Source organism: Ovis aries, chromosome 17, assembly GCF_016772045.2.
Source record: "Ovis aries strain OAR_USU_Benz2616 breed Rambouillet chromosome 17, ARS-UI_Ramb_v3.0, whole genome shotgun sequence".
Classification (NCBI taxonomy): domain Eukaryota; kingdom Metazoa; phylum Chordata; class Mammalia; order Artiodactyla; family Bovidae; genus Ovis; species Ovis aries.
Window position 1 is genome coordinate 10,153,591 of NC_056070.1, and position 16,125 is coordinate 10,169,715.

At 51.4% G+C, this 16,125-nt stretch overlaps 1 protein-coding gene and 1 non-coding gene across 6 annotated transcripts in view; one reads left to right on the top strand and one right to left on the bottom strand.

Annotated features, from left to right (window-relative positions):
* Positions 1-5,020: 5,020 nt before the first annotated feature.
* The window catches only part of ARHGAP10 (Rho GTPase activating protein 10), a 375,744-nt gene continuing 364,639 nt past the window's right edge, over positions 5,021-16,125 (bottom strand). For 4 of the 5 annotated variants that reach the window (XM_060400981.1, XM_060400980.1, XM_060400982.1 and 1 more), the window contains 2 exons: positions 12,268-12,420; positions 5,021-10,975 (listed from right to left, as the gene is read on the bottom strand). In XM_060400981.1, the coding sequence (XP_060256964.1) occupies positions 10,591-10,975; positions 12,268-12,420 (538 nt within the window). In that variant the 3' untranslated portion in view covers positions 5,021-10,590. The remainder of the gene's footprint in view (positions 10,976-12,267; positions 12,421-16,125) is intronic. The other variant, XM_015101370.4, reaches the window with a different exon arrangement.
* TRNAC-ACA (transfer RNA cysteine (anticodon ACA)) lies at positions 15,618-15,689 on the top strand. The gene has a single exon. It is a non-coding gene; the product is annotated as a tRNA-Cys (tRNA).

Here is a 16,125-nt window from a genome sequence, read left to right on the forward strand (position 1 = left end):
TCCATTGAGTTGGTGATGCCATTCAACACCCATCCTCTGTCACCTGCTTTTCCTCTTGCCCTCAATCTTTCCGAGCATCAGGATCTTTTCCAATGGACATTCAGGACTGATTCCCTTTAGGAATGACTGGTTTGATCTCTTGCTGGCCAAGGGACTCTCAGACCAAACCTGAATCCAAAGCAAAGTGAATGAAGGAGCACAGTCGCAGTTTGCTGCAAACCACCCAAACACTGAGTGCTTTAAAGCAGCCATCATGCATTATTCTCCTAAGTTAGCTAGCGGGGGAAGTGCTGCTGGTCTGGGCCAGGCTGGGCTTGGTTGGACTGGTCGTGTAGCCAAGTGGTCTGAGCTAGTTTTGCTCCATGCAGCCTCTCCTGTAGCAGGCCATCTGGGCATATTTTCACGGTATAAGCAAGGCTCTAGGGCAGGGGAAACGTTTAGCACTTTTCAAGCTTCTAATCGCATCAAGTTTGCCTGTTTCGTTGGCCAAAGCAAATTACGCAGTCACTCCCATAGTTCACACGGGAGGGTTGCCCATAAAGGGCATGCATCCAGTGAGGGATGGAATTTGGGATAATTCAACCAATGCACCATGCACAACTTAGGTATTTTTCATAGAATTTATGTTGCCAAGACAGTGATTTTCAAGTTTTCCATGGCCAGAAAAACCCATTTCTTTGGATCTTCATGCCCTGGTCCAGCCTGATCCAGAGAGGGTTGTGGTGAAAACTTGCTTGAACTGAGTCAGATCATGTTCTGCCCACACTCCGAGCTGCTCCACCTGCAGCTGTTAACCCATCGAAGGAAGGAAAAATCCAGAAACTATAACGCAAGGTATTGAGCAGCCTCAATGAATCCCATGCACTTATTGCCTAAGTCCAAAGTGCAAGTCTCTTGGTGGGCAAAAATTAAAACTCTTCTTTCCAATCAAGTTGATCTTCTGATAGGAAAGAATTCTCCAAGGTATTCTACTCAGCAGATTGAGACACTTTTAGCCAGACATGAAAGCATCAGGAGAATGTGCCAGCTTACCCAGACAGGGTAGCAATAAATTACCACCCAGGCCAGTCAAGGATAAAGAGTGCTGACAAGCATCGGAGAAGACGTTCTCAGAGCTCAAGCCAGAAAGCTGTTTGAGGACACGCTCCTGGAATAACTTCCTCCCACAGGAGGGAGGGAAGAAAGTCGGGTGGCTCTGGAAGATTCAGAGTCACGTAGAACATCTGGCTGGGGAAAGAGCCACCCAGGCTGGTGAGTCTTGAGGGGACAACCAGTGAGCAGGTGATAAGGGGTCCAGTGGGAAACGGAATGGGGGGACTTCACTGGTAGTCCAGCGGTTGAAAATCAGCCTTCCAATGCAGGGAACATGGGTTCAGTTCCTGGTTGGGGAACTAATATCCCACATACTTTGGAGCAACTAAGCCTGCACACCACAACTAATAACAGCCTCAACTAAACCAAATGAATTACTTTAAAAATAAAGGCATGGAGTGCCCTTGGGAAGGCAGGGGAAGGCGGGACAGTGTAGGGCAGAGGGAGAGAGCAAGGCATGGCCTTGGAGCGTGCAGGCTCGAGGGAAGCAGGGTGTGGCTGTGAGAGGAGAAGGGGGCAGAGACCAGCCCCCAGGTACCTCTGTGGTTGCCTTCTCCCATCTTCTGCATTTACTAAACCCCGCTTCTTGCTGGGTGCCCTCCAGACGCTTCACATCATCGTTTGTCAGATCCTCCAAGGAGGCTGGTACCACTCTCTCCATTTCATGGCTGCAAACTGACGCATAAGAGGTCAAGGGAATACATTCAAGATCAGCAAGGTACAAAATAGGGAAAATAGAATTTCAAAATAGGTATATATGTATATTTTTTTAACTCAAAACATGTACTTTTACCCACCATGTTTGTTTCCTAGAAATGTCACAAGGTACCACAAACGGGGGGGCTTAAAACAGGGATGTCTCATCTCCCCATCTGGGAGCCTGGAAGTCTGAGATCGCGAGGTCATCAGGGTTAGGTCCCTCTAAGGGAGGATTCGGCCTCTCCTCCTGGCTTGTACGTGGCCACTGTCTCCCTGTGTGTCTTGACACTGTCTTCCCTTACGCTTGTCTCTGTCCAAATTGCCCCCTTCTCTAAGGACACCAGTTCAGCCCCACCAGCCTCACCTGAGTTGATGACATCTGCCACGATCCTGTTGCCCAATGAGGTCACATTCAGGTACCGGCGTTAGGACTCCAGCATATGAATTTTGGAAGGGGGTACACAATTCAACTCCTAACAGCCCTTACCCCCTACCAGCCCCCAGAAGTAAGACAATAAAGGAGAAAGAGTGTGACCAGCTTACTGAACTTGAACCAAGCTCTCTGCTCTTGACACCCTTCATTAAAATAACTGCCCCTGGCTGAGTCAGGCCGGGTAGAGTACGAATGCATTGAATGTCCACCACCAGCACAAACAGTCCAGTGTCCCCCCCACCCCGCCACCCCCAACTATAGGTGCTTCTGTTGCTACAAAGAAAGAGGGGGTTATAACCCCCCAGGCCACCTGGCTCTGTTCTCATCTGGCATGTCCTTTCTGGGTGCAGGGACCCCCAGGGCCAGCCTTTTAGTGACCTCATAGAATGCAAGCTCCACTGCAAGTAAGCAATCTGAGTGCCCTCTTTTGCTCAAAGCCCACCTCCCCCCAATCATGCTTCTGAAAGAACACGGGATGACAGCTGGTGGAGGCAGCTGGTGCTGAACTAGGTGGGCTGAGGGGCCTGGGTCCTGAGGGAGGCAGGGCCGCTGCTCAGCCAGCCTTCAGTAGATGCTCAGGGAACTACTCCCACAGACCACCACACTCCTGTCTCTTCTGGGGAGAGATCTGCAGGTGGAAGAGAATACCTCCTGGTCCCGTTATTAAGCGTACTCTGGGCCAGGCCCAGAGGAAAGCTCCCCGGCCGGGGGCCGCCTGGCACCACCTATTCCCAGAGGAAGACACCCCAACACTCCAGCTCCCCGTTGGCCTAACCCTGTTCTTCCTGGAACAGCCAGAGAGGAGTCTGCAGGGCTGGGGGAACCCTTGTAGCCAGCGCTATCCTGAGGCTTCACTACTGTTACATTGTCATCCTACAGGGCACAGACGCCCCGACAACAAAGATGCAAGCGACTCACATCAGTTAACATCAGTACGGGGGGCAGGAGTGACCAGACGGTGGCCCATGGCAACGGGGGCTGGAAGCAAGTGACTCCATCAGTACCGGGACTAGCATTGCCTGCTGAGCAGATACTATCACTTCAACCCCAAATCTCAGAGTATCCTTGGCTTTTGAGGAGGCAGGAACAGAATCAGAGTCTATTTAATTTGCCCTAAACCACACAGGTAGCCAGTGTGTGTGATAAGTCACTTCAGGCGTGTCTGACTCTGCGACTCTATGGACTCCAGCCCACCAGGCTCCTCTGTCCATGGGGATTCTCCAGCAAGAATACTAGAGTGTGTTACCATGCCCTTCTCCAGGGGATCTTCCCACTGCAGGGATCAAGCCCACGTCTGTTTCTTTACCACTAGTGCCATCTGGAAAGCCCACTCCGGTAGCCAGACCTTACAGAGATTTCCATGCCCAAGGAAGTGGTGAGAAATATACTTTGCGAGCTAACAACAGCTTGGGGGCAACAGCAGAGAGCAAAGGCATCCAGTCGCAACTCGGTAGGTCCTCTGTCCACTGCCGATGGGTGGACTCCAGTGAAGAATACAGCTAGGAAATCGCTCCAGTGCTCATCTGAGTCCACTCACCCTGACTGCCCACGAGCTTGCACTTTCCCACAGAAATGGGGACGTTTGCTCCCGGCCGAGCTTCTCTCCTGTACCTCTAACCAGCAGGCAGGAGCAGGAAGAGAGAACTCAGAACAGGTGCCACCCCCACCTTCTTGCCAGCCTGGCCTGCAGCCCCAGGGCCAGGCATTGTCTGGGGCCCTGGGCCCCTGGTAGCTCCAATACTCTCCACTGGGCCCACAGTTCAGCATTTTCAATTATATTGCACTAATGGCAACACACTCCAGTATTTCTTCCTGGATGACCCCATGGACAGAAGAGCCTGGTGGGCTACAGTCCGTGAGGTTGCCAAGAGTCGGACATGACTGAGCGACTTAACACATTGGTCAGAAAATGGATACTTCTCAATGGGCCTGCCTCTCTACACACACCTGACCCCAAACTTGACACTTTACATGGTTCAGGGGAGGCGAGCTCCACACTGATAACCAGCACTCTGGGATCATCTCACCTGGGGAAGAGGGTGCCAGACACACCCTTCCAGGGACAATCTGAGGGGAGAACTGTAACAGACCAGGAAGCCTCTGTGGAAGAAGAGAGATGCCGGGCCCCCCGAGCAGACCCTGGAGCAGGGCTGGCTTCACAGTCCTGAGGCCCCTACTAATGAGCTGCACACTCCAGGGACTCCAGGTCCGGGGACAGAGAGGTCCTCTCTTCCCGGAGAGGTTGGTTTAGGCTGTGCCTGGGAGTCAGAGGCTGGGAAGACCACAGAAGCATCACTTGGAGTACCCTGTGTGCAGGGATGTGGCAGAAGTTCCTCCAAGCAGGCTCTGGGTCCATAGAGCCCAGACAGCCCTACAGCCTGGCTTAATCCAGACAGACAGATGGGCACTGCAGTCTAGAAGAGAAGGAATGGGATTGGGAGGGGGAGGCTGGGGGGTGGGGGTCGTGATACAGGACTGTACACAGCAGCTCATCAGGAGGTTGCCCTCACACAAAGCTCTGGGGAAAGTGCCCCAGCTCCATCCTGTTTGGGGTCCCCCAAGGCCCTCTGAGGTAGCTGGAGGGGACCCGCCAGGATCTCAGTTGTCAGAGAGGGGACCCCTTGTCCCCAGAAACACGCCCCATTCCCAAGCAGCCAGGCTGCTGGTTAATCCATCCTGCCTGTGAGCGCGTGCATGCCAACACCAGGAGAGAGTGCGAGCCCACCCACCAGCCACACCAGGAGATGATACAGAGCGAGTGAGTTCCACCACCTCTTCCCCACGTGAGGACACAAATCCCATAGTAAATTAGACTTTATTTCACGTACAGAAAACTCGGGGCGGAAAGGGGATATCGGGCAAACAGCACACTGGTGAGCAGCACAGAGAAGCTTGTCGTGAGCCCGCAGGCGCCCTAAGTCAGCGAGCGTGGGTCCCCGGGGAGAGTGGCCGTGCGTCCGGGCAGGAGCCTCGGTCTGCTGTGCAGCCTGTGCCGGCCTGCTGCAATCCCTCAATGACACCAGCGTTCAGGGCACATCTCGCAGCACAGTTCCCTTCCAGGTGTGAGGGAGGTGTCCCGTGACGGGGCTGCCAGTGAGGCGCCCTCCCCCTTGCTCTGGAGACCAGATAATTTAAAACCACAGGTCCCAAGGCGTGCCAGATGCAGAGTCTCTCCTGTCCATCTGGACAGCCTTCTCCTGCTGCTCAGATCCACACCGCCCAACACGGTTCACCCCCCACCTCGAGCCATCTGTCCCCGCTCCCCACCCTGGAGTGTCCAGGTGGCCGTGGGTTCCGCCCGGGAGGTGGACGGGGCTCGCCGCTCCCAGGAAGGTGCTCTGGGGCCAGGGTCTGCGGCCGGGCGCTACAGCAGCTTGACGTAATTCTGTGGAATCAGCCCCCTCTTGCCATTCAAAGTCCCTTCCAGCCAGCCAGGTTCCCTTGAGGTTTGCACTGCAAAGGAAGAGACATCACTCGTTACCAAAATACCCAAGGTACTTGCCACCAGTGAACTCCCTGCCCCGCAGTGTGTCAATCAAACCCAACGGGGGCTACTCCTGGGTCGTCTGGTTACAAGTCTGCATGAGAGTTATCTACAGGGCCCCCCTCCCACCAGTCACCCCAGCCTCCATTCCTCCTCCCTACGGCAGCCTCCTAACCCATCGGTAGGGCTCCTCCTAAACCACGGTGCACCAGGGAGCTCAGTGAACTTTCCAGAACACCCGGCTGATCACAGCACAACCCTCCACGTTCCGAAGGAACAAACCCAAGCGTCCATAGGCACCTGGCCCGGCCACCTCCCCACCCGCCCCGACTCTGCCCGCAGCAGGTCACCCACAGGGAATGGCCCAGAGAAGCCCCCAAGTGAGTCTCCAGGCCTCTGCACGGGCAGTGCTTTCCGCTGACGTCTACTTCCCCCACCTCTTCACGGGGGGTTCTTCCTCTTCAGAGACCCCCAGACACCCTCTCCTCTGGGGAGTCTTCCTCGGCCATTCTCAGCAGTCGCCAGGCCTCACCAGCATCATCTGGGTACCCTGTCTGACTGGCATCTGCGTAGGGCGTCCCTGAGGGCAGGGGGAGGCCTTCCACACCTGAGCCAGTGTCGGGCGACTCCAGGTTCCACAGAGCCATAACGATATGCAGGACAATGACCACAGGCTGGACAGCACAGGGTCTAAGGCTCATCACCAGGGTCTGGAAGCATCTGGTCCCCCTACAGCCATGGGGCGATCCCAGCTCAGGCCAGACCAGGAGCAGACATGGAGCCATGTCCACAGAAGGAAGGGGAGGTATGTCCCGGCCCAGCAGACCAGGTCAGGAACTGGCCAAGCACAGCAGCCGTGACCACAAGCCATTAGAATAGCTGAAACCCAGCACACGCGGACATGTGCCCAACACACAAAAGCTTCATGGGATAATGCTTCTCACTATGTTCAATGCACTTTTTTTTTTAATGCATGGTTTCCTGTTTTTCAATGCTGACTGCAACTCAGCAAATGGAGTCCATAAACTACTCCTGTGTAGCCACCCACAGTCTGAGCTTTACACGGCTGGACCTCTGCTCCCGCTCCCATTTACGCCTGGACAGCCTTCAGATGTTGGCACCCCACCTGCCCTCCAAGACCACTCTCAATGCTTCAGACCAGGTCAGAGGCCTCATAAATAACCCCTACACGTGCCTTGTGTATGTGTGTGTGTGCAGGCACGCACGTGTACATGTGTGTATTGGGAGGGGGGCGGGTGTCTCATGAGAACGTCATCTGCCCTGAGGCCTTACACACACAGCGCCCACTATGGGAGATGGGAAGCACCGCCCCAGAGTAACAGCTTAAGCATTAGGCGTCTCAACACTTCATGGCAAATAGATGGGAAGAAAGCAGAAGCAGTGACAGATTTTATTTTCTTGGGCTCCAAAATCACTGCAGACAGTGACCGCAGCTGTGAAATTAAAAGATGCTTGCTCCTTGGAAGAAAAGCTATGGCAAACCTAGACAGCACATTAAAAAGCAAAGACATCATACGATACAGTCAAAGCTATGGTTTTCCCAGCAATCATGCACAGATGTGAGAGGTGGATCATAAGGAAAGCTGAGCACTGAAGAATTGATGTTTTTGTACCATGGTGCTGAAGAAGACTCTTGAGAGTCCCTTGGACTGCAAGGAGATCAAATCAGTCCATCCTAAAGGAAATCAACCCTGAATATTCATTGGAAGGACTGATACTGAAGTTGAAGCTCCAAGACTTTAGCCACCTGATGCAAAAAGCCGACTCACTGGAAAAGACCCCAAGGCTGGGAAAGATTGAGGGCAGGAGAAGAGGGCAGCAGAGGATGAGATGGTTAGAGAGCATCACCGACTCAATGGACATGAATTTACGCAAACTCCAGGAGATAGTGAAGGACAGAGGGGCCTGGCGGGCTGTAGGCTGTAGTCCATGAGGTCACAAAGAGTGGGACATGACAGCGACTGAACAGCAAAGACAAAGGGTCTCCCACTGTCTGTGACCTTTGAGAACCTCCTTAAGAAACAGTCAGTCTGGGGGCATGGGTTCTGAACACAGTCCCCATGTGTATTTGCTGCTGCAAAACGAGGGGGCAGAGCTGCACGGTATGGAGTTCACATCAAATGACAGGCGAGTATGCTCATGGACAGGGAGGGTGTCAACACATCAGTAAGCACCTCTGGGGTAGCTGGCCTGGGGGAAGGCCTGAGGAACACCCGATACTCCCTGGGTGCCCCAGCCAGCCATCCAGACCAGCATCACAGACCGCCCAATCTGAGGGCTCTGTGCCTTGGCTCAAATTGGAGCCGGGTCCACAGGGCACCAAGCGAGGCTCTGTGGTCAGCAACAGCCTCCTCAGATGTCTGTGCTGCACTCGGGCCCCAAATGCTGCCCTGACACATCACCCCCCGTGAGAACATCCTTGTGCATCAGGATGGAGGACCTGAGGCAGAGAGAGCTTAAGGAACTTGTCCAGGTCACACGTAAAGGGGAAAAGCCAACTGACCTCGGGCAGGTAAGTGCAGGGTTGACAATCCTTAGCTCTCTGCTCTCAATCACTCTCCTGTTCCCAAAACACACTGAGATGCACGTGTGTGTGCATATACGTGTACATGTATACATGGATGTGTTTGTGTACACCCACACACACACACACACACACACATAGAGAGAGAAAGACACACACACACCTGTGCACACACTATTTTTCTTAGAAGGACTCCCGCAAGCCACCGAGGGACTTTAGAAGTGGAGGTCTTCAATCTCCTGCATCAGACATCTGCTGACCCTTCCCAATATCATCCGTGCTGGCATAACTAGATTTGATTGAAATTCTAACTTCCCCTTCCTATATCTTTGTGCCGAGAGGAGGAATTTCTGGACCAAGTGTGGTCTGAAGTCCTGGCCAGCAGTGGGTTTAAGGTGAGCACCTGACCTCATTCTGGCTATTGAGACATGAGAACAGACAACACAGGAAGGAAGTTGGGAGAGGTTTTCTCATAGTTAAAACACAGAACACAAGGATGAGGCACACCCTTTCTGCTGTGGCTGAGCGTGGCCATGATACCCAGAACTGGGGCAGCCTTCCCACCCCCGCTGGGGAAGCAGCCAGGGCCCCCTGTATTCAGGCTGAGATGGACACACTGTGGGCTCTGGTGACACCCTTGTGGCTGTGGTTAAGCAGCCCTGGAGCTCCCCACCTGCAGACTTCTTACTGCGTGAGGGAACCCATCTTCATGACTGCTTCCACCAGCTCTATCAGTTTTTGTTACCTGCAGCCAAAGGCACCCTAAGAGATACATCTTCCACCAACGTAAACATCACATGAACCATGCTGTGTTCACGGGTTCCCAAACAAATCTAATCACACAGTGTCAAAAGCGGTCCAGTGGTTAAGCCGCCATGATTCCACTGCAGGGGGGGTGCGTTCAATCCCTGGTGAGGAACTGAGACCCCACATGCTGCACATGTGGTTGCTGACTCACCAAGTGTCTGACTTTTTGCAACCGCACGGACTGTAGCCCGCCAGGCTCTTCTGTCCATGGGATTCTCCAAGCAAGAATACTAGAGTGGGTTGCCATTTCCTTCTCCAGGGGATCTTTCCAACCCAGGGATGGAACCCACATCTCCTGCATTGCAGGCAGATTCTTTACTATCTGAGCCCCTGGGAAACTCCATGCCATACATGCAGCTGCTGCTAAGTCGCGTCAGTCGTGTCCGACTCTGTGCAACCCCATAGACGGCAGCCCACCAGGCTCCCCCGTCCCTGGGATTCTCCAGGCAAGAACACTGGAGTGGGTTGCCATTTCCTTCTCCAATGCATGAAAGTGAAAAGCGAAAGTGAGGTCGCTCAGTCATGTCCGACTCTTCACGACCCCATGGACTGCAGCCCACCAGGCTCCTCTGTCCATGGGATTTTTCAGGCAAGAGTACTGGACTGGGGTGCCTTTGCCTTCTCCAGTACCATACATGAGGGTACAGCAAAAAAAAAAAAAAAAAAGAATTCATCTTCATTTCTTAAATGACATGTTTCAATGCTCTCAGCTCTCCCTTCTGCTCTATGGGCGTCAATATGCGACAGGCCTGGAGCAGGGCAGCTAGCCAACCACCGTCTCCTGGCAAAACCGTGTGCCGTGTATGTTGCAGTGGCAAAAGCTTCCACTCTGAAGAACGAAATTTCTCCACGGAGTTTAATTCTGTCACACGTGGGGTTTTCTGTTGTTGTTTGTTTGCTGACACTGTCGGCAGTCTCTGGCTCTCCAGAGTACGGATCCCACAGATACAGAAATCTCCTCTAAATGAGGCAGCCTGCGTTCTAAAACACAATCGTCGGCCCATGCCACATCACTGACAATATAGCACCAGGCGCTGTGTTGATACACTCCGTATATTCCAAGCATGCTGGCTAATCAACCATTCCATTCCAAGCATCAAAGGGTCTCGCTGCTTCCCCAGAACTCTTTTGGGCAGCCACACCCCCACACAGCATCGCTGTTTCCATAGCAACCGATGAGTTTCATAATGAGGAGGACTGGGAAGGAAGAAATCAAGGGGGAGGGAAGAGATACACATGGAACCACAGGCGGAATTTGTGAAATCTGAAACCGGGCACAGCTCCTAAAATGCTTACGTGTGACTATTAAACACACAAATAAGATCTATACCCTGGTTTCAATATGCAAAGTCAATACCCACATCGAGAGATTCAGACGCAATTCCAATGAGCAAAAATCGTGTCAAGCCTCAGAATGGAAGGGAACGATAAACCAAAATCGGCTGACAACAGCACTTGCCTGTAACTCAGGGCTGACAAACGAAGCATGTAAGAGAGCTGGGGACTCTGGGAAGAGAACAGGGGTGCAAATTAGAAACATTTCTTGATTTCACATTGCACCAGCTTCTCTACATCGGGACAAAAATGTCCTGAATGAAAGACCTTGAGAGTTAAAGTTTGGAGAAAAACCAAGATTAAAGCAGAAGTGGGCACGCACAGGCCCTGGTGTTCAGTTCCCGGGAGCCACGTGGGCTGGCCCTCGCCCATCCAAAGCAACAAGCTCCTGACAACCCCACAGCCAGGGACTGCCTGCCTGCTCTGGGCTGCAGATCCTCTGTGAGGGCAGAAGGCAACCTCCCGCAAAGCTCCCATGGGACACTTACCATCCTCAAAAATCGCTCCAATTTCGAAGGACAATTCCGAGCTGTGTTCTGCTTCACAGGGGTACACCGCCCGGGCCTTCCGACTGATGACGCTGAGGAGGGAACACGTGAGACACACAGATCGAAGTGTGAGAAACCTCACCTCTCCCCCACCCACATCGCCCAAATCTCATTTCTATGACACCCGCGCAGCAGTGCCTTCCAAAAGAGAGATTAGCGGGAAAGTGAGCATCGGGCGAAACCATAGCGCCTGCAAGTAACCGGCGAGTTTCAAATTCAGATCTTCCTTTTAGGGAGCCTCTCTGAAAAGCTCACCCTGAACCTCTTCACCTAATTCTCCTCTGCACTCAGCGGGATGCCCTTTCCTCTCATTCAGTGTTACTAGAACCATGCGGCATGTTTATTTCCAATGCATTTCAGTTTCTTAAGGAGAAGCACCAGTGTCTTGAGACGGGGGCGAGTCAGTTAAGGGCAGAGGCACACAGATACTCAGTGGCTCCAGGCATGCGCCGAGGACACAATCCTCCACTGACAGTCTGTTTCCACGCCCCCGCCGGAAACGGCTTGTTGTTCTCAACTGGGTCTTCTATGTTTGACCCCCTCACTCTCGCCCCCAAAAGGCACATCAGGCTCAACTTCTCTCTGCTTGTCAAAACATCCTGTGTGTTCTCGTGGGAAAAGAACCCAGTGGGGAAGGATGGAAACCAGGCTGCCAGCCAGTTGCACACCAGGGCGGAAGGCAGCATCCCATCTCTCGGCAGGAGGGGAGGCCACTGATGGGGATGGCCAGTCTGCTGGCCCAGAGGATGGGCTTTGCTAAAGCACTCTGGGCTCTGCATCACGAGCGCATCAAAGGGCCATGTTAATTACAGTGTCCAGTGCCCCATTTATACCTGATGCAAACAGCTGACTCACTGGAAAAGTCCCTGGTGCTGGGAAAGATTGAAGGCAGGAGGAGAAGGGGACGACAGAAGACGAGAAGGTTGGATGGCATCACCGACTCAATGGGCATGAGTCTGAGCAAGCTCCAAGAGACAGTAGAGGACAGGGAAGCTGGGATGCTGCCAGTCCATGAGGTTGCAAAGAGTCAGACACGACTGAGCTACTGAACAACATTTCCTTCTGGATAAGGAGTTCTTCCAAACAATATGGTTTCATAAATGCACGATCAGAACCAGAAAGGGTAGGTTCAAGCAGGTCTCACATAAGGCAAATTTCTCGCAAGAATGTGCTTGCTCTTGAACCTTTAAGATAAGGTTATAAATGTCCAGAGTCCAGGAGATGGGAAGCCTTTTCCATGCAGGGAGCACAAGAACCTGCTCAGGTTGATCAAGCCCCTCTGCGCACCACCACAGTACTCTACATCACACTGAAAACCACATACCTTTCAGGTGGCTTGTCCACGACAGCGGCAGGAAGAGAGAGGGGGAACGGTGACAGCTTGGGTGAAGGAGGTGTAACAGCTGGGCTGCAGCTCGGTGTGGTTGGAGACTGAGGGTTAAGCCACTGGACTGTGGATGATCGGGCCTGGCTTGGGCTAAGGGTGGAAGTTTGAAGAATAGAATTAATAGTATAAAGGCTATAGGACACCAAATACATGACGCGCCATTCCTCAACAGCTAGGATGAGAGCTTCTTTCTTTCTCCGGATGATCCAAAGGGACAGAATCCTCCCCACCCTCCCTGGTCTGTAGCCCCAAGAGCCACACCTCAGAACTAGAGATGTCTTACTGAGCTTCTCCAGGTTTGCGGAGAAGATCTAGTCTTGTCCAACCTAGCATCATACTGATTCACTAATTAGAACACCAGAATCCAATGGCCAAAACAAATTGCTTGGACTTGCGAAGTATTTGTGTTTTCTGCTTAGAAGGAAAGTCACAAGAATCTATAGTTAAGCCCGTGACCTATACCTCTAAAAAGTCAACAGTGGCCTTTTCATGTCTCATGTTCTTTCACCTGGTCCTATACATGTGGAAACTCAGAACAAAATGCCACTGGAAATTGAGATTCCTTTAGAGTAGACAAAAAAGCCAGCATTTAAGGGAGAAACCAGGGAATAGCAAACCCCTGGTAACCTGAACATTCCCTAGTATTTGCCAATTCTGAAAATAAGTTAATGTAAACAGATGAGTAAACAGACTCATGGAGGGGCCTCTAGACATCGAGAGTTCAATAAATATATGTGGATCTGAATTAAATTATTCTTCAATGGTCTCAAAACTGGAGGCTTGAGACTATGGTCAATAAAGCTTGCTTTAAAAGTAATGCGCTGAAAGCTGCTCGTTTCATTCAAGGACATTTTCAACACATGGGTATTCAGCACGGCTACACCCAGATGCTCTTCACCTCAATTTCACCCTCTTTGGCTAAAACCAGTTTCGACAAGCAGCTTCTGTCCTTCCACGTCCCAGAGCCTTCTCTTTGATTCCTCTTGTAGACGAGAATGCACCTCACGTTCTGTCCATCTTTTCTGCAAAAGCTCCCAGGCTGTTCCTTTCTGTACCCTCTCGTCGTATCAGGAGGCAATCCCATTCTTCCTGCTCACGCCTGCGTTGCTGCTGTGGTCTCCTAGCCGAGCCCCCAGCCCCATGCTTCCCACTCAGCGAGCTCCATCAGCCAACCAGGTAAGACCCAGTCTACCCCATCTGCCTCCCCCAAGAACTGGTGCACTCCCCCACCTGCCCTCCAGCAGCTCCCCCAGCAGCCCCAGCAGCCCAGCCATTCTGCCCACGGTCTGGCCCCCAACGTTCCCCTCCACCCCACTGTCTCTCCCGCTCCTCTGCCTGTTCCAATCCAGCCCGTCCCCCGGCTCAGCTCCAGCTGCCACCCCCCGCCCCACACTCCACCAACTACTTCTCCTCCGGCCTAAGTCACAGAACTTCTCTACAGGCCCATCACACCAATAAACGGGAGGGGAGATGAGCATGGGTCGTCTGTGATGGTTTCAGGGATTTCTTTAGCCTCTGGATAACAGCAGGTTTATAATCCTTTCTGTAGAGTGCATAAAGCCAGGCAGAGTGCTCGGCACGGGAAGTCTTCAAGCCACATCTGGGAACTCAATCCAGACATTCTAACACTATCCCTGGCTTTTATCCATCAAGTACATGAAATGTTGCATGACTGACTTGATAGGCTTTTAGTACAGAAAAGGTTCTTGTCCTCTTCATCAGAAGGAAAAAAAAAAAAAATGAGGGATGCACGTTTTAAGAACTTTATACTTTGGGGGTCTTCCCCAGCGGTCCGGTGATTAAGACTCCACCCTGCCAATGCAGGGGTCAGGGAACTAAGACCCCACATGCAGCACAGCCGAAAGATGGCAAGTTATTCTTTGAACAACTTCTTTACAATCCCCCTATCCAGCCATTCATTTGGAAGTCATCAAATCTACTTCATACCAAGCTATAAATATATACCATTCTATAAATCCCAAAGGGGTCCGTATATCCAACAGCAAAAGTCACTCCATTCTTTAGCAGAAAAGGAACCTTTAATGGTGTCTTACTAATCAGGAAAAGGACAGCGGGAGTGAGGCTCTAACAGAGAATTTAAGACCACACTTAGCCAAACAATTGCCATTTTATCTCCCAGCAATCACTCAAGGTGCTCGGGGGTGGCGGCGGCAGAGAATGAAGTGTACAACCCCACCCCCATCAACTCTTCCTGGTCGTAAATAGTCAAGCGATAAAATGATGGCCATCCATCCGCTGAAGGGGAGGACAGTCACGAGATGAAGACAGAGTAACAATGTGTATATTTATAAGGCTCTTTCAAAGTGAAAGTCATAAATTTTATAGCTATTATCTATTTCATCCTCATATCTTTTTTTTTTTTTTTAAAGAAAACTGTTTTGTTTTCTTGTAAAGGGAAAATACGCCTTCTAGAAAGTGAAAGAATTGTTGGATTAGCAGATGCAGAAGGCAAGGGCATATCCCTAGCTTGGCTTCTCCAACTTGTCCAGAGTCAAGCCCTCACCATGAGCCTTTTTTGCTTCTTGGTTTGTTCTCTGTGATTTTTCCGCTATCTATCAACACAGAGATGTGCTGGCAATCCCACACTAACTGATTCATAAAGGGAGCCTTCCAGACTTCCCACTGAAGCCTAAACTTCTTTATTTGTGTGCGGTATGTTCAGTAGCTAAGTCGTGTCTGACTTTCTGTGACCCCAAGGGTTGCCATTTCCTCCTCCAGGGGATCTTCCCAACCCAGGGATCGAAGCCCCATCTCCTGAGTCTCCTGCATTGGCAGGGGGATTCTTTATGACTAGCGCCACCTGGGAAGTCCTTCTTTATGTGAGTCCCTGGGTTTCTCCACATCTCAGAAGCCTCAGCTGAGGACTTCTCTGTGGACGTGAACTTTGCAGGCTGGGGTATTTGTAAGAGGTGAGAAGACACAAGTCTGGGAACAGCCTCCACTGGAAGGAGGCAGCATCGTTGTACGGAGAAATGAAGTCCTGTGAGACCGGCCCAGCAAAACAAAGTTCGGGAAATAGCGAGTGGTCTCAAGGATACAAGAAACTTTCCACTGGCCTTCCTGCTGGGAAGGAGCTGGGACGAGGCAGGAAGCAGTTACATAAATATACTCAAGACTGAAGACCTGATTTCTCACCTCAGCTAGCAGAGGCTAGAAGATGCTTCACAGGTGTCTCCAAAACAATCTTCCCCCAATTTTTTTTTTTAAGACAAGAAATAGTAAACGTGAGCTTTTTTATATAAACCATTCCCTACTTCTCAGGGACTTCCCGGGTGGCTCAGATGGTAAAGCGTCTGCCTACAATGCAGGAGACCCAGGTTCAATCCCTGGGTCAGGAAGATCCCCTGGAGAAGGAAATGGCAACCCACTTCAGTACTCTCTCCTGGAAAATCCCATGAACAGAGGAGCATGGTAGGCTACAGTCCATGGGGTTGCAAAGAGTCGAATATGACTGAGCGACTTCGCTTTCACTACTTTTCAGAATTTGGGTTTGGTTTTGTTTTGGCAATAAGCATCAAAAAATATTTTTAAGTATTTAAATCTTTAAATATAATACTTATATCTTCTCAAAAAGCAGTGAAGTATTACTTTTAATATCTTATGGACCAGGGGATTTTTATAGAAACAAACACCAATCACATTAATATGTCTCCAGTTGATAATGTGTTAAGAAAGGATGTCTGATATTCTCTTTCTCTTCTTTGACTTAAAACATTTTAGAGGAACTCTAGGCATTTGGGGCAGGGTGGTGTCTGTCCTGGCAGCTCAGACAGT